This window comes from Pteropus alecto, unplaced genomic scaffold (genome assembly GCF_000325575.1).
Source record: "Pteropus alecto unplaced genomic scaffold, ASM32557v1 scaffold669, whole genome shotgun sequence".
Classification (NCBI taxonomy): domain Eukaryota; kingdom Metazoa; phylum Chordata; class Mammalia; order Chiroptera; family Pteropodidae; genus Pteropus; species Pteropus alecto.
In genome coordinates, this window is record NW_006442554.1 from 871455 (window position 1) to 894723 (window position 23269).

The window sequence follows — 23269 nt, forward strand, 5'->3', positions numbered from 1 at the left end:
TTCTTTTTAAACAATGAATGAAATAACAATGAGATTAAGGAAGAAATCAAAAGATACCTAAGTACTAAGGCTATTTTAACTATGTTGATTCTTCTAACCCATGAACACATAATATCTTTCCAATTTTTCCATTTCTTTTCATAGGCTTGTAGTTTTTAGTGTATAGGTCCTTCACATCCTTTCTTTATTCCTCTGTATTTTATTCTTTTTGTTGCAATTGCAAAAAAAATTTTTTTTGATTTCTTTTTCTGAAATACCATAAGGCCCAGCAATCCCTCTTCTGGGTATCTACCCCAAAAAATTGAAAACATTTATCTGTGAAGATATATGCACCCCGATGTTCATTACAGCATTATTCACGGTGGCCAAGACATGGAAAGAACCAAAGTGTCCTTTGATAGATGATTGGCTAAAGAAGCGGTGGTACATATAAACAATGGGCTATTACTCAGCTATAAGAGATGAAATATTGCCATTTGAGACAACCTGGATGGACCTTGTGATAATCATGCTAAGCGAAATAAGCCAGACAGAAAAAGTTGAGAACCATAAGATTTCATTTATCTGTGGGATATAAAACTGAAAGCAACGAATGAACAAGACAAGCAAACAAAATCTCATAAACAAAGACAACAGTTTACTAGCAGTTACTAGAGGGAAAGGGGGAGGCGAGGAGGTAGATAAGGGTGAAGGGGGTCAAATATATGATGACGGAAGGAAATTTACCTTTGAGTGGTGAACAGACAATGCAATATACATATGACATATTATTGAATTGTATACTTGAAACCTATGTAATTTTATTAACCAATGTAACACCAATAAATTTAATTTAAAAAAAAAAGAAATAGCTACTGATAGACACAATAACCTGGATGACTTTCAAAATACTTTGTTACTTTACAAATAGAAGCCAAACATAGACTGTATGATTCTATTTATATGACAATGAATAACAGGCAGGGCTAATCCATAGAGATTAAAAATCTTAAAAATGGTTGCCTCAGGGGGAGGATATTGACTGGTCAAGAGTTACTTTCAAGAGTGATGAACACGTTCCATATTTTAATTTTAATTTGAGTGATAATTATATATATGTCAAAACTCATCAAACTATTTATTTAAGATGTGGGCAATTCAATGTTTTTCAAATATAACTCAGTTTCAAAGAAACACAAAAAAACAAAAGTGCATATTAGAAATACATTCACAGTACACTCTAGACCCCAAAGAGAAAATAGACGATTCTACTGGAGATGGATATTTAGGTTCCACAGAGTTGGTACAGTTTAAACTGAATCTTGGAAAAAAATATGTGTGATAGAGTTAAGTGGAGGAGATATTTTCCAGGAAAAAAAAAGCGAATAATGGTGTGGAGATAGGAAAATACGTAGTAATTAAGGAAAGAGCAAATAGGTCTGTAAAAAGGAGAGAAGACTATGTAATATGTCATGAGGTGATTATGAAAAAACATCTAAGGAAGTATGGTGGAGTCTGGTCATGGAAATAGCATGAATTCTCAGTAACAGATCACCGTTGAAGTGTTTTATGTAACAAGAAAGAGATATTATTTGAGTTTTATACTACAATAATTATCTTTCCTCTAAGTACTGCATTTCAGAATAAACAAAGTTGACTATGGAAATTTATTATCTGCAGAGGTATTCCAGCTAATTAATGCAAATAAAACCAAAGATCACCATTGGCTGCCAAAACTATCATGTGAAAGACTGAAGGGACTTTTATAAAATGGATCAGGTTGACAACCTCTGAATACATTGAGAGAAATACCCATGCATTATGTGCCTCCAGGAGGGATGAACTGGCAAGCATTCAACACCACCTATAAAGTATTGTTGCCAAAAACAAAAATTGAATCTGAATTGATCAAGCCTCTAGATTTATCAGTTCACATTAAAATGGAAATGCAAGAACTGTTAAAATAACACCACAAGAATACAATTAGCAAATTCCAAAATGTGGGACATAGTTCAGGGCAAATGACCCAGTTCCCTCAGCAAATAAAGAGTTAAAGGGAAAAACAAGAGGGAAGAGAATCTGTTAAATGTTATAAATTAAAAGGAATGTGAGAGACTATTGGGAGACAATTCCTCACAGGTCTCTCACATTTCTATACATTTTGCAAGGAGACTCACTGAGTGCTTTTTTTCCAAACCATCTTTTTAAGGATGTTTATATAGCAAGCATCCTTAAAAGACAGAGTCCCCATCCAGAGCAAAGGGAAGGTTATACTAGAAATTATACTCAAGATAATTTCTCCCTCCAGGTAAATATCAAGCAGGCTTACTACCCATTATGAAAGATAAGGGGTCCATAATCCTGGGAATCCTCTCCTATAATGGAAACCACTGCATGTGCAGGTATCATCTGGCCCTCTTTGTATCATCCTTAAGAAAAGAGGTTTAGAGATGTGGCACAAATGTTCATACTCATGCTACGGGCTACCACTACTGCTAGGCGTTTCATGTCTTTTGCCAGTATCCATGAAACTATGAAAGGCAAACATGTTAGCTTATAAGTAGGGTAAAATCTCAGACCCTTCTTAGTTCTTGGAAGTTTTGATGATTAGGACGAGCTGCACACAGAGATGTGGTTTTCTGGAAAAGGAGGAATGTGGGTCTCGTGGACCTCTGGTAGGCAGAATAATGCCCCCTCCCCCACCAAAGATGTCCTAAAATAGGGAGATTACTTTGGATTACCTGAGTGGGGGCCAATGTAATCTCAGGGTCCTTAAAAAGTATAGAGTTAGATAAAAGAGGATGTTAGAGTGGTGTATTGTGGGAAGAACCAACCCACAGTTCCTGGCTTTAAAGATGGAAGAAGAGGTATATCCATTTTTAACTTTTTGAGGAACCTCCAGATTGTTTTCCATAGTGGCTATACCAATTTGCAATCCTACCAACAATGTATGAGAGTTCCCTTTTCTCCACATCCTCACCAACGCTTGTTGTTCTTTGATTTGTTGATGACAGCCATTCTGACAGGTGTGAGGTGATCTCTCATTGTGGTTTTAATTTGCATTTCTCTGATGATTAGTGACCTTGAGCATCTTTTTACATGTCTATTGGCCATCTGGATTTGCTCTTTGGAGAAGTATCTGTTCAGGTCTTCTCCCCATTTTTTAATTGGATTGTTTGTTTTTTTGTTGCTGAGCTGCATAAGATATACCTTTTGACTCAGTAATTGCAATTCTGGGTATTTATCCAAAGAAAACCAAAACAATAATTTGTAAAGATCTATGCGTCCTTATGTTCATGGCAGCACAATTTACAATAGCCAAGATATAGAAGCACCATAAATGCCCATCAACAGACGATTGGATAAAGAAGTTATGGTTCATATATGGAATATTAATCCTACCATTTTCAACCACATGGATGGACCTAGAGGTTATTATGCTAAGATAAATAAGTCAGAGAAAGATAAATACCATATGATTTCACTTATATTTGGAATCTAAAGAACAAAAAGAACAAACTAATCAAAATCAGACACGTAAATATAGAGGACAATCTGGTGCTGGCCAGAGGGAAGAGGGTTGGGGTGAAAGGAGAATGGGGTAAATGGTTAAAGTCCAAATTAGTAGTTGATAGACAGTCACAGAGATGGGACCACGGCACAGGGAATGCAGTCAGCAATAATGTAATGGCTAGGCTAATGTAGAGCCAGAGGAGAGAAAGAACAATCAGGGGGATCATTTCATAAACTATATAAATGTCTAACCAATGTACTGTATACACTCAACTAATAATATAATTTTTAAAAAGTAAAAAATAAAATAAAGATATAAGAAGAGGGCCACAAGCCAAATAATATGAGTGGCCTCTAGAAGCTGCAAAGGGAAAAGAAATGGATTCTTCCGTAGAGCCTTCAAAAAGAAACACAGCCCTACCAGAATCTTGGTTTTAGTTCAGTGAGAGCTATTTCAGACTTTTGAACTACAGAACTGTAAGATAAATCTCTCTTGTTGTAAACCACTGTTTGTGGCAATTTCTTACAGCAGTGATAGAAAAGTAATACATGGGCCAATTAAGGAGTTTTGAGAGAAGTCCTGGGAACTCAGTAGTGACTATGTGAAGCAAATTGTATAGTTAACCATGCGAGAAATGGTCATTCACTTTATTGTCTGTCAGTGGGGGAGGAATTGGGGAAGTTATTGCACATCAAGTAACAGGAAGTAGGTTTAAAGACAGCTGCTTGAACAGGGTCCTGGTTGGTCCTACCTCTCATCCAGGTAGGGGACTTTCTCACCAATCTGGTGGCCAGCCTCAAGTGAACCCCATTATAATGACAGTACCAGTGACATTACCAAGATTCAGTGGAGGGCAGGGACAGTTCCTGACCTTTTTAAGACAAGAGTTACAGAGATGAACATCTACACTCAGAACATCTATACTCATGACTGGTATGGATAGAAACCAGGCAAATGGTTAGAATTTTGGCTCTTTGGTTGAGAGATGAGTGGGAGAGCACGTATAGCTTTTTAAGGAAGAATGGCTACAGCTGGCATGTCTCATGGCTCGGCCCCTCCTATCACACCAAAGTTAGATCCATTCAGAAACAACAGTAAAAAGTCTCAGAGGCTTTTTGCAGTAGATCTTGCGTGCTATGATTTAGCCTTCTCAGTGAAATTTCACTGAGATGAACTCCTGTGGGAAATGACAGATGAGGCCCTGACTAGCATCTGGGCTCTAAATGCCCCATACAGGATCTATAATGCTGAGAAATAAGAAACCCACTGAGAAATAAAAAAATGACCCAAAGCATTCTAGATAAATTTTTGAGGTCGTCCTCATTGTCCTGAAAAACTTCCCCAGCCTTTATCTTAAAGCTAAGACTTAAAACATACTATTATATATGGGGTTCAGGACACACTACCCCAAAATATGGCACCTTGGCATATTGAATATTTTAAGCTAAAGGAGTTTGAGAAAACAGCAGAAGCAGGAAGGTCACTCTGGCTTTGTCACAACCCTTCTTCCCAAAATGAGTCATAAAACCCTCATGTGAGAGGTGCTCTCTCTATTCCCGGAGGAAAGAAATACCCTTATCTCCAAATAAAAGTGGACTTTGAGAAGAATCCGAAGTCCCTGTTAAGTGTCCCTCAGTTTACTACATTTACTTTTTACTCCCTGAACTGTCACATCCCCCCATGACTGTCCACTCTTCATGAAACCTAGCACAGAACTACTCAGGTCCATTTCTTCAGGTCTTCATTTCCTTATGAAGGCTCCCATGTCACATAAAACATATATTAAATTTATATGCTTTCCTCCTGTTATTCTTTGTCAGTTTAATTTTCAGACCCAGCCAGGGATTCTAAGGTCAAGGAAAACTTATTCCTCCCCTATGCTATCACAAAAATGGGCGGCAAATACCCCAGATTAAAGTGGACATCTTAAAAAGAAAAAGTTGCTACTGTGCTGTAAAGCCTGAGTTAGCCAATGGGCACCACTAAAAAGCAATGTGGCTGTGGCTGCAGAACCAAGGCATCCATAAAAGTGAAATAGATGATGTCAGTCATGGGGACCCTGCTGCCTGATACAGAGCTTTGGGCATACATAAAACACGAGACATTCATCAGCCTGAGCACTAGCCACATTGTTCAAAATCAAAATTCAATGTAAAGATTTGCTTGCTGGCTTGGAGCCACCCTATCACTTCATGTCTCATCTCTCCCTCCCCTTCTACCCTGAAATCGGCTGCTTTGAAGAAATGATTAGAGGTGGGACTGTTCCCAAGAGGGACTAAAGGCCATATACACACACTCTGAGTATGCTGGAGAACTTCAGGGAAGGAAGAAACACAGACCTTTAAGGCTCTGTTGAATGCAGGTGCCCAAGTGACCATCCTATCTGATCTTGAGGAGGGAACACTCAAATTCAACTGATGGGGTTTCAGCAGGGATTAGTAAAGAAAGGAAGCTAAAGTGACCTTGGGGGGCCCTTTGGACCAATTCAATGTACTGTCATTGCAGCTTTTAGGGCTGAATGTATCACTGGTATGATGTTTTACAATCTTATTGTATCAGTGCCCATAAAATCCAAAAGGGGTTCTCTGCTGGAGACATGATACCAGGGCATGCAAAATCACTCCCCAACCCATCTCCCTGTCCTCTCCCAGGTAGTCCAACAGGAACAATAGAGAATGCTGGGAGGACAAAGAAAAGTCACAGCCTTAAGACCAAGGCAGGCGCAATAAGATATATAATATAATGTGCCAATACAACAGCCTTGTATGACTAGTTAAATACTATAGCAGGAGCTATAGGCTCACTGTGAATTACTGCCAATGAAATTCAACTGTCACTCCCATGGCCCTGGATGTTCCAGACATTGTGACTGTAACTGAACATTGCACAGACTGATGTCACTTAGGATGCTGTGTTGGACACTGCCTAGGCTTTATTTTCTAACCCAGTGGTATTGGAAGATGCTTCCATGGGTCTCTTGAGCTCCTACACATCTTGCTGGGTAGGACAAAAAATAAAATGAAATAAAATAAAAATAAAAATAAAAACCAAGGCCCTGAATGCCCTTTCCCTGGCATTTCTCAGGTTTGTATTGGCTGCATGCAACTTTGAAGCTGGCTTCCAGGTTGCTATTAAGCAGCGAGTTCCCCAGGCTCAGTGTTCATTTCCCATAATGCAACTCACAGCATGAACAGGCAGCTGTCAAGGATGAAGCCAACACTGTAGGAACTGGGGCTTGGAAAATCCATAGCCAATAAAAATTTTTTTAAGGGAATTTTCCCTGTGGCCAAAGGGGAAAAGACCTTCCCTTTTCTTATAGCATTCTCTTGAAAAAACTGGTATTTGTATCTTTCCTCTGCCCCTTCGATATGTATGTGAATCTTTCTGAAAAGCTAAATAAACTTTTTGTCAGCATTATAACCCAGGAATGTATTTCCTAAGGGCCTGAGAGCAATCTCTTTGAAATACAAACATCAAAGAAGATAGAGCCCCTATCTACCTGTAACCCTGGGAGGTTAGCCTAGGCACCAGACTCTAAGCTGTAACCATCTGGTTGTCATAGAGACAGCAGAAATTTTATTTTGCCTGTGGATAAAGGCAATTAACTAGCATAGATGGCCATTCCAATTACCAGGTGAACTTAGGATGAACTATGAAAGAATGCAGAGAAAATGATGCTATCAAGTCCTCCCACATGAGGACAAGTTATCATTTATCTTCAGAACATGTATGTGATGGACTATATCTACTCAGCTACACAAAAGTGTGAGACTTCTTTCTATCTTTGCAATTTCATTAGCAGATTGCCCATGATGCAAATCACAGTCTGGTTTAATACTCAGTAATAAAATTGTTTTCGTTCTTCTTTACATATGTAGAGACAATATCCTGGGTTGCCAGGAGATTTTATTTTTAATTTTCCCCAACAATCTGCTAACGAAGATGGGATGGCCTGAAAGTTCTTCAACTGAGCACACCAACTGAAGACCAGTAAATTATAAAATGTCTCCCTTCTAGCTTTGTGTTCTTTACAAAACTAGCTAGATGAATCACACTCTCCAAATTCCAGATTTTACACTGGTTTAAGTAAGCATGCATAATACAGGACCTAAAATCCATCAGGGTCACCATTAGCTGTGACGGTGGAAAAATGTTGCCTGCAGGTCTGTCTCTTAAAGGGCTAATATATCTCTAACATCTGGAATGGAATCCAGCCTTACAGTGGCTTGAGGACAATGTCTTTGATTTGAACAACTTAATTTATCTGTGGTGGTTTTTTGAAGGATCTCACCCCCAGTAAATGAATTAACTCATATTCATGGGATGAACATCATTCTAGCAAAAAAAAATTAAAAATTATTTGGAAAGACTGAGGAAAATGGAAGAGGAAATGGGAGAATTAGTCAGTTTCTCTTTCACCAAACCCTCCTCCTCCTTTCTCTGCTGTTCCCACTCCATTTGCCGCCACCGCCCCCCGCCCTTATATCTCTTTATCCCTTCCTGCCTCAAACTGATACCGGGTAAGAGGAAAACTACAATCTTTGAGATGGGCAGTTCTGATAATTAGTAGATTTCCCTGAAAAGAAGGATGAGGGCACAACTTTTTGAGCCAATAATGAATTATCTGCCCTGTGTGAGATTTGTGTGCCTCATGCCCTAGCTCCGGAGGGACCAAAGTTTTGTCACCCCAAAATAGGCCTTTTAGGATATTGATTTTAAGCTGGTTATTAAGAAACAAAAGACTCAGAAAGCACTTTTGACCTCCCTTACCTGCCTAAAGGAATTCAAATAGAAAGCACTTTTGACCTCCCTTAACTGCCTAAAGGAATTCAAATAGAAAAACTACTTAAAGGAAGCAACTTCACCTTAGCATCATAATATAAACTAAGTGTGGCAGACAGGGAGAAATTTAGTACAGCCTGTTGGCTGAACTTCCTTCTGTGTCTCATTGTTTCTGGGTGGCTCAGCAAGAATTTGTTTACCATGTGTGTTCTTTATAATCTACCTGTAAATTGCCTGCTTTCCCTTTGAAATTCCAAACCCCTACCTCCTTTCTTCTCAGTCTAAAATAACATATAAGCCCCAACTGCCCAATGTCTCCTTGGGTCTCATATTCTTATGGTACCCCCAAATGTACATCCATAATAAACAGTGGACATTTTCTCCTGTTGATCTGTCTCATGTTAATTTGATTATTAGCCCAGATAGAAGAACTTAGAAGGTGGAAGGAAATTTTTTGACCCCCACACTCTGATTCCATTTCCTACTTTGCCTAGATGCCACCTCCAAGAGTCACTTCTCATCCACATGCCAAGTAGCTAAGAAAGCAGAGATGATGAGGCAATACTATCAAGGAATAACTGGGAGCTTGGATAAGACACTATGTTCCCATATGAAGACAATAGGATGGAGAATCATTGCAGTAGTCACTTGGAAAAGAAAAACAGTGGAATATTGCTTAACCATAAGAAGGGATGAAATATTGCCATTTGTGACAACATGGATGGATCTCAAGATAATCATGCTAAGTAAAATAAGCCAGACAGAAAAAGTTGAAAATCACATGATAACACCTATATGTGGGATATAAACCTAAAAGCAACAAATGAACAGGACAAGCAAACAGAGACTCATGGACATGGACTATACGCTAGTGGTTACCAGAGGGTAGGGGGTGGGGACAGAGGGGAGGTATATGGGGTAAAGGAAGTCAAATATGTGGTAAAAGAAAGAAATATAATTATGAGAGGTGAACATATAGTGTAAATATATATATATGATTTATTGTTAAAAGTGTACAGCTGAAACATTGGCTTTCGTTAACCAATGTCGCCATAAAAATAAATTAATTAATTTAAAAAATAGTCATGGGGATGTAAAATACAGCATAAGGAATATAGTCAATAATATTGTAATAACTATGTATGGTTTCAGATGGGTACTAGGCTTATCTAGGGAGTCACTTCATAAGATATATAAATGTCTAACCACTATATAGTAAAACTAATATAATATTGCATGTCAGCTGTAATTGAAAAGTAAAAAAAAATAAATAAATAAGAAGATAAAAAAAGAAAAACAGAAAATGTGCTAGGCTGAAAAATACCAACATGGGAAAGGAAACTAAAATGCCATCTAGTTTTACAGTTTTCTTAACTGAATGAAAAGACAGCCAGCCCTTCCTAACCACATTACTCATAAAGCTGATACCATTAAGAATATACCCACAGACTTCCTTGTGGGTAAGAGGGAACTCGAAACAGTAAGAATCTATATGCTTTTCAATTCTGCCAATAGTCTTCTCTTCCTGTGCCCAGGGAAGACTCACAGAAGTCTAAACAAATACTTGGCAGCGTGTTTTTAGCTTATAATCCCATATATGGGGATATGCACTAGCTGCTGCACAGAATTCTGCAACCAGCAGGCTTTGCTTGTTTGATGGAGCGAGCATGTCAGGACTGGAAGATGACCTACTGTATCAGGGGGATCTTGGCCAAAAAGACTCTTGACTATCTGCTGCCCGCCCCCAACAAACCATAGAAGAACTAAGGGCTTTAGGGACTCACTGAGAGGGTCTGCAAATGGCCATACTTGAATCCTTTCTGCTAAAAGTAAGTTGGGAGAAGTTTCAGCAGTATACCCAGAATATGAGTGAGTTCTCTGTTAATTTCCATCAGCAGTTGAGACTTTCTCAAAATCTCCCAGCAACAATTGAGGGGCAGATCAAAATCACTCTCTGGTCCTATCCATATTGTCTCAGCCTCAGACAGACTATTACTCAAATCTTAGCAGCAGCTGCTCAGTTTGGGGACAATCTAGAGAAAGACAAAGAAGAAAAGAAGCAATTAAAACCCACTGTGTCAGCTGCCTAGTTACAACTATTTTCTGAGGGGGTATCTCCTACTCCAGAAAACATATGAAGGGATCCAAGGTAGATGGGAAAATCATAGGTCATTATTGCAAGAAGCCAATACACTGGAAGAGGGCTTTTTTACAAAAAGAGATTCCAGAGAACACAGACACTGCAGGAACAAGGGAATCGGGAAGGCCCAGGACATAACCCTTAGCTAGGGAATAATAGGCAAATGGTTCAAAATCGACAGATTGAGGTAATCTCAGAGTTCTAAACTGGTGAACCACAAGTTTCAATAATTTTCCCTTAGGTTAATCTATGCTTGCCTTTTCTGGTAAATAGTGGTGCTACTTATTCTGCAGCTTCCTGATATTTGTCATTTTCCATCTAGTGGTAGGTCAATGCAGGTTGCTGACATTTCAGGTCAGTCTTCTAGTTGTTCCTTTTCTTCCACAGTTCTCATAATGATAGATTCTCTGATGAAGAACATGCTTTTTCTTACTTTCTTCTGTAAACCTATTGGTGAGAGACCTGCTTGCACACTTGCTGTGCAAAATAAAGGCTACCATGTTCTGTACTCAGGATGGAGTGCTTGTGGCACTCCTCAGAGAAAAGGAACCTGATTTGATTACTCTGTGCCCTCAGAAAGAAAAGGAGTATGGGAGAGGGTGGCAGTCTTCCACTATGCTGGAAACATACCCCAAACTGAAACAAATCAATGCCCAATGATTTTAGCCCTAGAAAATAATGATACTGGTTTAATTCAAGATGTAGAATTGATAAAAACAGCTTACCAAAAAGATAAGCTATGGCCATGTGTAAAAAAAAGATCCTTTGTTGAGTGGGAATAAAATCAGTTATAAAAGAATTAGGAAAACTAGAGATTATTTTAAAAGGAATTCACCCTGTAATACTCCCATACTTCTAGTAGAGAAGGTAAGTTTGATGGACAACCACAACATCGATTCATACAGGATCTTAGGGAAGTAAATAAATTTGTTATTCCATTAACTCTTGTAGTTCCTAATCCTGTAATTATTCTCACTTCTGTACCAGAGGTTGCTAAGTTTTCCTCTGTAGTTTATCTGTGTTCTGATTCTTTTTTTTCACCCCTGTTTCTCTGACTAATGAGTCTAAATTCTTGTTTGATTTTACTTTTTTAAGACTCCAGTATTTACAGCAAAAGATTCCCCAAGGGTTTCAAGACTATTATTTTTCTAACCATTCATGGGAAAACTTTGAGACATTTATCCCACTGGAGGGATCTATAATTATTCCATATGTAGGTGATTTGCTGGTAGCTTCCAAAACTGAAGGGCAATGCAAACCTGGTACTTTGGCTTCATTATAACTCCTTGCTTCACTGGTGCATGAGGGTTCTCTAGAATTAGAATTAGACAAATTATAATACTGCTAAACTGAAGTAAAATATTTAGGGTATCTGTTGTCAGGTGAAGGCTCCAATTTAGCAGATGAAAGAGCCTACTACAAGAAAACAACTTAGACGATCTGGAGGACTAGGTGGGTACTCCAGACAGTGGGTCCCAACTTCTGCAGAGAGGGCAAAGCCTCTGATGGAGTAGTACTCCATCAATGATTCTTCAGAGCCTCTGATGTGGTCCCTAGAATCAGAGAGGCTTGTGAACAGTTAAAACCAGCTATAGGCTCTCTCCCAGGTCTGGGGATTCCAAATTTTGAAAAACGTGCCACTCGTTTTGTAATGAAAATAAAGGTGCTGCTAGTGGAATTTTAACTCAAAAGGTAGTGTTAGACTACAAACCAATATTCCATTTCTCAGTTCTTCTGGATGCTAGATGGGCCTGGATTCCTCCAAGTGGTGGCAGCAGCCACAGCCATCACACTTAGTGAAAAGGCTCAAGCCCTTACCTTGAGTCATTTATTCACATGTCTCACATGCTGTAACAACTATCTTACAAATTCATAAGACTCAGCATTTATTAGTATGCCATCTGACTAACTATGAACAAGCATTATTATTTAATTCAAATCTTATGCTTGGAAGATGCAATCTCCTAAACCCTACTACTCTTTTATCAGATCCTGACTAAACAGATGATCATAAGTGTGTAATGGTAATAGAAGAAGACACTAGGTAGGAAGCAACCTGAGTTTTCTCATACTCCAGTTTAAAATGCATATTTGATGTTTACTGATGGGTCATGTACCTGGGATGAAAAGAGCCATCTTGGAGCTTCACATACTATAGTGACTGCTTAGGAAATCTTAGAAAGTTATATTTGCCTGGTGTTAAGTCAGCACTAGCAGAAAAGTTAATATCATTTCTAGGGCTGCAATTCTTAATTCAGGACTTAAAGTGAATCTATATACTGGTCGTAAATATGTTCGGTGTCTGTTATGTAATGGAGTCAACTTGGGAAAAAAATAGGGGATTCTTGACTTCAATGGGAACTATCTGATGTTCTCATGGAAAATTAATATCTGAGTTGCTCAGGGCTTCAAACTACCTACTCAAACATCAGTAATATATTGCAGAGCCCACATAAGGAAGAATGACAAAATTTCTAAAGGTAGTGATTTTATTGACAGAGCTGCAAAAGGCACTTTTCAAATATGGCCACCTCAACTTGGAAGCTCCACTTTTAATACAACAAGAAACTTTCATGCTTTTTTTTTTTAATATGCTTTCCAAAAGAAAATAGACAAATGAATTAAGAAAGAAACTAAAAAGAAATTTAACTGTACTATGGGAGTTACCTAACAATATAATTCCTATTCCATGGTCTTTATATGCTTGGTTGGTATTGCTGCATCATCAACAAAATCAGCCAAGGGAGGGATTTTAAAAGCATTAGGCTCTCACTATGCCTACCAAAAAGATGAACTTATTCAGACTATATTAAAGAGATATGCAGAATTCTTTGCCACTCCCAAGGTAAGCACTAGAAGTTTTCCCCAACCAACTTTACAAGGACCCATAGTTTGTGGCAGGTGGATTTCATAGAATCAATGCTTGCAGAAAGTAAGAGGTTTTGTCTAGTCATGGTGAGTATCAGGTCTGGATGGCTTGAACTTTTCCTTTCTTCAAAAAGCCAATGCTTAGGCAATGAAAGTTTCTCTTAATAAACCTAATTCCCACTTTGGGGATACCAATGCATACTGAATTAGATAGAGGAAGTCAATTTATTTCCACTGTTGTTCAGGAATTATGCAAATATTTTCAGACTTCCACAAGCTATCATATATACTATCATCTTTAGTACTGTTTGCATGTAAGCAAATGAATCAAACTCTAAGAAAACTCATTGGCCAAGATTCAGTGACCAATTAGGGTTAAAATGGCCTACTAGCTTTGTTAAAAAATTAGAGCAACTTCTGCCAGCAAGCATGAAATCACTCTCTTTGAATTTATGTTTGGCAGGCCTATAAATTTTGGTCTAATACCATATCCTATGCCTAATTTAACTGAATCCTCTCATAATCATATTTGCTACTTAAAAGGGTTTCTCTCTCCCCTAGAAACTCTGAGACATAAAGTCATAAGAACCTGGAAGGACCCCCTAAAATAAGTCTGCCATCTCTATCAGCCAGGAGATTTCATTTATATAAAAGTGTCCCAGGGAAATACAGGCTGTCACCTTTTCAAGTGCTGGTGATTACTCATGTGGATACCATGTAAAAGAAAAATACAGTTGGATTCATGCTTTCTCTGTGAAGCCAGCACCTCAAGAAGACTGGACTGTCATTTCCACAAAGGACTTGAAGCTTAAGTTTTCTAAAGTAACTGATGCTGGTATTGAAGACAACTGAAAAGAGATTGAAGGGTAGAAGAATATGCCACCCCAAAATATGCCACTTTGGCATAATTATTATGAGCTGGAGGCAATTGAGAAGAAACAGATAAAAGTGCCTCTTGTCCCCTCTTTACCAAGAAAGACAAAAATTAACTACTAGAGACAACTTTAAACCCTGTAAGCCTGGGGCGGGCACTAGAGGAAGCTATATAACAAACTTTACTAACTGGCCTTTATCTACCATTAGTTTCCTCTCATATATTTATCTTCCCATAGTTTGTCACCCTTGGAACCCTTAGAAGCCTATAACTGCTTTCCTTTGTCCTTTCATTTCTCTATAAATGTACTGTTCTTTGTTGAAGATACGCCAAAGTTCTAAGCCACTGCTTTGAGTTACTCATTAAAGGGGTCTCAGCCAAGAACTCAGAAAAGTAGAAGAAAAATTATTTTTCCTCACCTACGACAGCGGCCCCCAACCTTTTTGGCACCAGTGATTGGTGCTCCTATGAGAATCTAATGCCTGATGATCTGAGATGGAGCTGAGGTGGTGATGCTAGCACTAGGGAGCGGCTACAAATACAGATGAAGCTTTGCTGCTCACCCACCACTCACCTCCTGCTGTGCGTCCCGGTTCTTAACAGGCAACGGACTGTACCGGTCCATGGCCTGGGTGTTGAGGAACCCTGCCAAGGTACTCTAGCAAATTTATTACTATTCTCATAGGCTTTCTTGCTGTCCTAGTCACAGTAGGGTTATTTCAATTACTTAAGAACAATATTTTACTAGAAAACAAACATTTGTTACACTGCTTTTTCCCCCTGTACTACCAGTAATTATGTATTTCTGATCAACTCCATATTGTATTCTCAGAATAGACATGATCTGGACTTTTAAGCCCAACGATCTAATTATTGGCAGAGTAAAGATGAAACCATACTCATTAGTAACCTTTGATAATACCAATGTAATCGAGATACTCAAGCCCTAAATTTGACACAAAAATGTTTTGTTAATGAGTTTTATTGGAAGGATCCTTATAAAAAAGAAATCTCTTAACTAGACTACAGTCAATAGGATGGTAGGAGTAACCCCAATAGTGAATTGTTCTCTCACCTTTTCTATAGTATGAGTTTGCATCAATAAAACTATAATAGCCATAAAGATAGTGATGGTAAATTACAATCGAACATGTGAAAATCCCTTCAGCAGACTCCTCATATATATAAATGAGATCTAGTTCCCTACTACATGTAGAATATGGCAATGCCCTGAGGCTATTTTAATAACCCCCAGGATTACAAGTGGACAGTTTCTCTTAATATATCTGAGGCTGATATATGTCTTCACAACCAAACATGAATCCCTTGATCCCTCCCCTTATGTAATCTGTCTAAGGGGCCTGTTTGGGGCAATGCAAGGGCAATAGGAAATGTATTAGTATATAATCCTGGGAGGAATAGGGACAGGTACAGCTAACTCTTGATATTGACTTTGAATAATAAACTTAGTGAGTTGGGATAATAACAAACATACATAATACAATTGCGCACTGGATGGAATTACATCATGCAAGATGTTTAAAAGTTATGGGAGCTCGAGCAGAATGGAAATAGAGAAAACTTTGGAATTGGACTGTTCGGAATAATTCAATGATGGAACAACAACAAATCACCGCAAAGGTTTTGGAGCCACTCATTTTTACAGCCTAGGAGCAATTGGCTATTAGATAGCTCAAAGATAGTATCACTAGTCAGAGTTACAGCACTGTTCATATTTAAGAGAATAAACAGGTATTAGACTATGACTACACCAGAAGAGACAGAAGAATGGTGTAAAAAGTATCTAATTAATAGACAAATCTGGCATTTATAGACAGAGATTGGAGAAGATAGGTGCAATGTCACTGGATTAATTTTAGGATACAAGTTTTCTCCAGTCTCGGTATGGACAGATGAACAAAAGTGGATGCCTGTTATTCATGGAGACTTGTATGCCTGTTATAATAATAAAACTACTGATTTGGACCAATGCAAACAATGGCCCATAGCTTGGGTTTTTCCTCAAGACTTAAAACAATTAAGGCCAAATACATTAAACACTAGAAGTTCAATCTATATCCTTCAAAGAGTGCCTCATAATAATATACTGGATAACGGCCATGGGTGTCTTTGTGTTTTGCATCTGGGAAATAATATTTGAGAAGATGGAATTACTACAGGGATAAATTATGTTGTGTGATGTTCCTTATTGAATGACAGGAACTCAGAAGAAATGTATTTGGCCTTTCAAGAAAAACGCTTTTAATTAAAAATTACATTATCAGGCCTCCAGAGAGCTACTCCTTAAGCTTCATCTGGGTAAGACTTCATAAGGAACTAAAATATAATACTTAAATAATTAATGATTTGAAGGAGCAAGCAATTAAGACAGCACAACAGTTTATAAAAGTAATGCATGAGACTGGAGAATTTGTGCACATTGCTAGGTAAGAATGTGCTTTAACCACTGGTAAGAGATATTTAAAGGTTTTCCCCACTAAGGCAAATACTTTGCCCTTTTGATATGTGTATAAATCTTTTGAAAACCTAAATAAATCTTTTTTCAGCATTACAACCCAGGAATGTTTTTCCTAAGGGCCTGGGAGCCATCCCTTTGAAGTACAAACTTCAAGGAAGATAGAGTCCCTATCTACCTGTAACCCTGGGAGCTTAGCCTAGGCGCCTGGCTCTAAGCTATAATCATCCAGTTGTCATAGAGACAGCAGAAATTTGATTTTGCCTGTGGATAAAGGCAATTAACTAGCATAGATGGCCATTCCAATTACCAGGTGAACTTAGGATGAACTATGAAAGAATGCAGAGAAAATGGTGCTCTGAAGTCCTCTTGCATGAAGACATCTACCCTTTATCTTGAGAACATGTACGTGATGGGCTGTATCTGCTCAGCTACACAAAAGGGTGAGATTTCGTTCTGTCTTTGCAATCCATTAGCTAATTAATTGCTTGTGATGCACATTGCAGTCTGGTTTAATGTTTATTCAACAATAAAACGGTTTTCTTTGTATTTTACATTGATGCAGAGGACTTCCTGGGTTGCTAGGGGAGTTTTTCATTTTTTCCCTAACATTCAACCAAGCTGACTCTGGCTACTGTTTTTTCTGTAATAAAATCATCACTGACTCAGAAGTCCCATGACTCTGACAACATACTTGAAATTGTGGCAAGCCCACTTGTTAAAGGTTGGGTAAAATCTCATTCTTCACAGTTCTTGACACCAAGAATCGAGACCAATCTGCATTCATATGGCAACATCTTCAATACACATTCATAGTCCTCTCCTGGGATAATAAGAACACGTTGGCGTTTCACACCAAAGAATGGGTCAGGCTTTAGGGTACTGGCCTCTCCCCTCTGCTTTTCAAACTTTTCACTATATAGATGAAGTCCTAAGTCCTCTTAGTCGGCCGTTCAGAAGCCTTAGTCTCAATGGCTCTGCCTGCCATATTATCATGACTTTGCCATCAGAGGTGGATGATAAACCCTAACAAAATTCAGAGACCTGCTCACCAAGTAAAGTGCCTGAGATCTCTGGGTAGATTCATAATGCTCTACCCTTCTTGCAGTCAAGGAAAAACTTCTACCTCTTTGAACCCCACACTAAAAAGGAAGCCCAGCACCATACTGAACTCTGGGTGAGGGACAGTATGTGTTTCACTTGGACATTATGCTTGATCCTTTATATTGGCTAACTGCAAACCAACGTCCTTTGAGTGGGGCCCAAACCAACAGGTAGTGTAGGTTACTCTCTGGCAAGCTGTGGCACATTCTCAGCTCTGTGACTTCAGGATCCCGAAAGTCTAAATGACCCTGTTGAGCTGCCAGTCTGTGTAACTGATGATTTTGCCCTTGTCATCTTCCTTAACAGCTATCAGCTACACCCCTTATAAAACGCAGCTATTAGCTTGCTACTGGGCCCTTGTCAAAACTGAACAACTGACCCATAATGGCCTTGCACCCCTCTAACCTAAGAGTCTCATTTTGGGGTAGGTCAATTCAGACTCAATGACTAACAAGGTAGGAAAGGCCCAACAAGCCTCACTTATCAAAGGGAAAGTATATTCAAGACTACAGCTGGCCTGGTTCCAGCAGTGTCTTGGCTTTACATGAAAACGAGACAGCTACCCCTTTGGGGAAAAATTTTTTCCCACTCTGCCAACCGGTGCAAGGCTGCTGGGCTTAATGGGGCCCTTGGTTCACAAAGGCTCCCTAATGCCTGGATCTGATCCATTAATGGTCTGGCTAAGCTGGAATCTAATGATTTCCACTGGGCTGTGTGGCTGTTACACCTCAGCAGAACTGGGAATGGATTTGGGCACTCCACTCAGCAGGTAGGCCATTCTCATAACTGGCCAATATTTTTTTTTTAGGCAAGGCAACCCTTGGTTGACCTCACAGATTGCAAAGACCTTGTCAGCTTAAAATCCTTTATTTTTTTTATTTTTACGCCTACAGCACCTGGTCTTCCTAGGTGGTCTCCCATCCAAGTACTAACTAGGCCCAATCCTACTTAGCTTCTGAGATCAGATGGGATCGGGCTTGTTCAGGATGGCTTGCAGACTACCAATATTCCCTTTGATATTTATTTATTCTTGAGCTATTGCCAATGTCCAACTGTTTAGTTTTCCACTTGGAAGACTGTAGACTGAGAGAATGGACAGCCCTCTTTGGTATCATGGACTATGGAAACAAATTGTAGCTACTAGTTGAATGGTCTGGGTCACCCATGTAGATGCCCTTGGTAAAGATCCATCCTCTGATGACACTGACTGAAATCAAGCTGCTGAATGAGCCTTCACTGCCCAGATTGCTGCCTGGATCCATCATCACATTGGACATGGCACTGTATCCATCATCTTAGACTGGACACAAAGGACAAGGCTCTACCTTTCTGATGCAGAAGGTAGCACTGCATGTCAAACTTCTGACTCCTTCCAAAAGGTGACCTGTTGTGATAAGAGTGCACTGAATTAAGTGTGGCCCAGCCTGCTCCTGGCCAACTCACTGTATCACACCTCATGCCCCCTCTCAGAGCCTTCTCTGATGTGACATCACTGTTGACATTTTTTCATGTTAAAATGTTGCTGTTTCAGTCTGCCTTAGCTCACTCCAGTCACATAATTGTGGCTCTTGGACTTCATCTGTGTCAGGTTTTCAGCTTTCCAGACTGTTTGAAGCCTGAAAATGGTATACCTTTTATTGAAAAAGCCATGTAACAATAGGCTGATAGTCAAGGTATGTGATGGACTTCGACACTCCCTACCATCCACTAGCATCTAGTATTGCTAAGCATTGGAATGGCCTCCCAAAAATGGACTCGAAAGGATTTCTGACTCTACCTCCCTCACCTCCTCAGGCTCCACACACTCTAATAAGGCAGTTTAGTCAATGAATATGGTTGTCCCAGAAAGGAATCATCTCCTTTCAGCTGCTCCCTGGGTAATAATCAGAACAAAAGTAGTTTGCAGTTATATGGACGTATTTTGACAATTTGAGATCCTGCCTTGAACATTCCTGGGTCTAATCTTTCTTTCACCTAATAGCAACCCCAGACTAGCCTGGCTGCTAATCCTCTGGGTGGCAGCCCAGTCAGAAGGAAGGGAGCCTAAGATACTTAAATTTGATTCTGGTTCAGTCATCTGGATTCACTGGTTGGATTGATACTGTCCTAGATCATAAGGATAAAAGGATAATTACCACTTGGTTCAGTACACTGCTCACTGTGTCCCCCTTCAATGACCCACATGGCCAAAGTACAGAACATAACAGAGCTCAGTAAATTTATAAAAATGTTTTTGTCTCTCTTGCACCGAACTTATTGATGTCAAAGATCGGGAAACCAGTAGATGATTGGGGAAGTGAAAGTGAATTTACAGCTACTAGAATGAACCATAATGATTTTGTATCAATAGAGGGTGAGCACAACACTGAAACTAAAGAGGAAACATCTTAGACCCCAGGAGGTACAGGAAATGGAGGAGCATTAATGATCTTTGTCTTTCTGAACCACCCTTAGAGCTTTCCTCACAAAGGGAAATGCCCTGGTACATCTCCCCCAAACTGCTGCAAGGGCCTTAAATTTATCTGTCAGGTCTGCCAATATGTGCAACCTCAATGTTATCAGCATACCCCTTAAGCTTGCTGAGGAGTCTACTTGAAAACAGCAGGAAGGGCCCTAGCTCCTGCATCTCACACACGAAACACTTGTCAACACCTCCAAATGTCTCCTCTCCTCAAAACACTTCCTGTAGCTGTTGCTCAGTTATTCTGTGGGGCAAAAGAATGCCATGCAGCTGCTGGACATATAGGACAGGTTGGAATGAATGCCTTCAGGCAGTCTCTCCAATAACAAGAACTAGACTCAAGTTTTCAAACAGAACTGAGGACACTTGACAATGCTGAACTTTACCTGAGACCTGAAAACAGTGACAGTTAAGAAATTCCCCCACACTTTTGTGCTCTTAGAAATGACTTACCACGAAGGATACCTTTCCCCTTATGACTTAGATAAGATTTGCTCTCCACTCTTTCTCATGACTTCCATAAGACTCCTGGGGTTTACCTGCAACAAGGGCAAACACAGATCTTTCTCCTTTTGTTGAACCTGCTGAAAGGCCCTCCAACTTCCCATTGTCTCACGAAACCTTAACTGAGATTAGAAGTTTATTCCCCTTAAACTAGTTAGACACAGAGATAAACATTTCTTTTCAGCTGACTAAGACTTCTCCTGAATGCAGAAGCAATCTCAACTGAAAATCTCCCAACCAACTTGTCTATTTCTTCCTGTGAAAGTAAAAAGCAAAACCTACCTGCTGAGAAACTCCAATCTTCACATTTGGGGTGCTCTCCCCATTGTAATAGACTGAACAAAATCAATTTTCTTTCATGTTTGGTTTTATCTTTAACAGATAGAAACTATCAGCCAGCTAAGAGGCCACAGTGGAGGCACTCTCAACCTATGTTCCATGAATGCTGGAGGTCCTACTTAGAGGGCCCTAAAACTTGTAAACAATACTTACTTCTAGAGGGTACCCTTGGATTGTACTTCTTGTGCAGAAGCCAAGGAGTAACTTGCCTCCCTCCCCAAAACATGGTGATCTGTATGTTAGGGGTGGTCATAAGTGACCTGCAAGTATTTAAGGTGGTGACCAGTGGTTCAGGTAGCCCTTAAATGACTCTGGGGATCTCTCCAAAAGAAGGCTACCTACTTGGTTGCTAGGAGGAGCTTCCTAGAAGGGTAAATGGCTTGTTATATACATGTACCCTGAAGGCAATTATTCCTATGATAGGAACCATCCAATTAGAAAGGTGATCAACATACTATCTGATTTTATCTGAGGTGATCAACATACTACCTTAACCCTAGAAAGCATTCTGAGTCAGGCTCAGTTTACTGCCAAGGGTTGTTATGGATAATGAAATTGCCTTCTTGGGCCAAGGCGAAATCTGTGCAATTGCTAACATATCCTGTTAGGCTTGGATTAGTGTCTCATACCAAGTACAAAAGGCAATATAGAAACTTAAGGAGAAAGGCACCTGGCTTTGTGAGGTAAACCTTGACGGCTTATGGGATTTGTTCAGGTGATTGAGTCCAGAACCCTGGAGGTCATGGTTGAGCAAAATACTGCAGATTGGTCTCATTCCACTGCCTGGAGTCCTGTTGATAATGGCCTTGTTACATTGGACAAACTGAACAAATTTGGCCCTCACCTCTGTCAGTCAGATCAATCAAAGTGACTGACAGAGTCATGTACTCATGGGAAATTTTTCAGAAGGCAAGACAATGTAGAAACGAAGGGTATATATTGTTGAGAGACAATTCTCCATAGGTCTCTTATGTTTTTACACATCTTGTAAGCATGGGCACTGAATGCACTTTGTTCCAGACTCTTTCCAAGGATGTTTGGATAGCAAACAGCCTTGTAAGATATTGTGCCTCCCTCCAAAGCAAAGGACAAGTTTTCTTACTGCTCATTATAAAAGAGTCAGGTAATCTAAGCAATCCACAATGTAAGCAGGCATCACCTAGCCCTCTTCACGTCACCCTGTAGGAACTGGGATTCAGGGAACTGATGCAAATGCTAAGACTCTGGCTACTACTGCCATGAGTACTAAAGTCCTTTTTTTCCTCTAGCTTAAGAGAATAATAAGATTCTTTGCAAAGGAGCCCAGACAAAATGACATAGATGATAGAGGCTTTGTTCATCCCCTCTTGAGACTAAATCAAAGTTGTGATGGAAACAGAGAGCAAACAGCAAGCAAAGTTATCTGGGGTCTAGATGAACAGAAACCCTACAACTAAGGAGAGACATAAGAAATCACCCTGCTATGGTGGAGGAGGTGGTGAAGACATCAGGCTGCCCAGTCCCAAGTGGCTGAGTGGGACATAGGCAGCAGCAGCCAGCAACTGCAGATGCCTCTTAAAGGGGTCAAGTCTGCAACCGGACTTTCACGATAACAGACTTCCTCGCTCTGAGCACAAGCGCCTGGTCAGCTGCTCAGGGGACACCAGGGACTTACAAAGGGGACACTGAGTTGTTGGAACAAGGGCCAGAGGTGAGGCTTTCTCCTGGGCAGAAGTGCTGGCAGCATCCATTGTTCCTCTGTTGAGCCCTCCCCGCTCCCAGTATGTGGACTCAGCACCATCATAGCTGAGACATCATTAATGGGGGTCGCTCTGCCCAGAGGATTCCCTGAAACTCCACCTCCCCCAACTCCTGGACCTCACCCAAATCACATCCAGCTATATCCTCTGCAAAATCGGTGCTTCTTGCTGAGCAGCTCTAAGACCCACACGAGTGACAGCTGGCTTTGGTTTCTGGTGTGGCCTCTTGAGGCAACTATAAGCACAGCATCTGTGGATTGCTTGCTTTATCTTAACAGGTGGCCCTGGAGGGGCACAGGCTGGGGCTAAACTTGGCTACGCCTGAACCCCTCTCAGGACTGTGCCACTGGACACCTACTTCACAAAGCTGCACTAATAAGACTGGGAGATTTAGGAGCTTTGCTTAGTACATAGAAACAGATACAGAAAGGCAGCCAATGGGAAGACAAGCAGCAACTATATGAGAGAACAGAACAGAGATCCAGGAAT

At 39.9% G+C, this 23269-nt stretch overlaps 1 protein-coding gene and 1 pseudogene across 1 annotated transcript in view; both read right to left on the reverse strand.

Annotated features, from left to right (window-relative positions):
• Nucleotides 1-23269, reverse strand: part of ZNF81 (zinc finger protein 81) — a 78692-nt gene that overhangs the window by 39448 nt on the left and 15975 nt on the right. The window contains exon 3 of the mRNA XM_006922773.3: nt 9818-9827. Coding sequence (XP_006922835.1) covers nt 9818-9827 — 10 coding nt within the window. The remainder of the gene's footprint in view (nt 1-9817; nt 9828-23269) is intronic.
• Nucleotides 18622-18736, reverse strand: LOC112471793 (annotated as a pseudogene).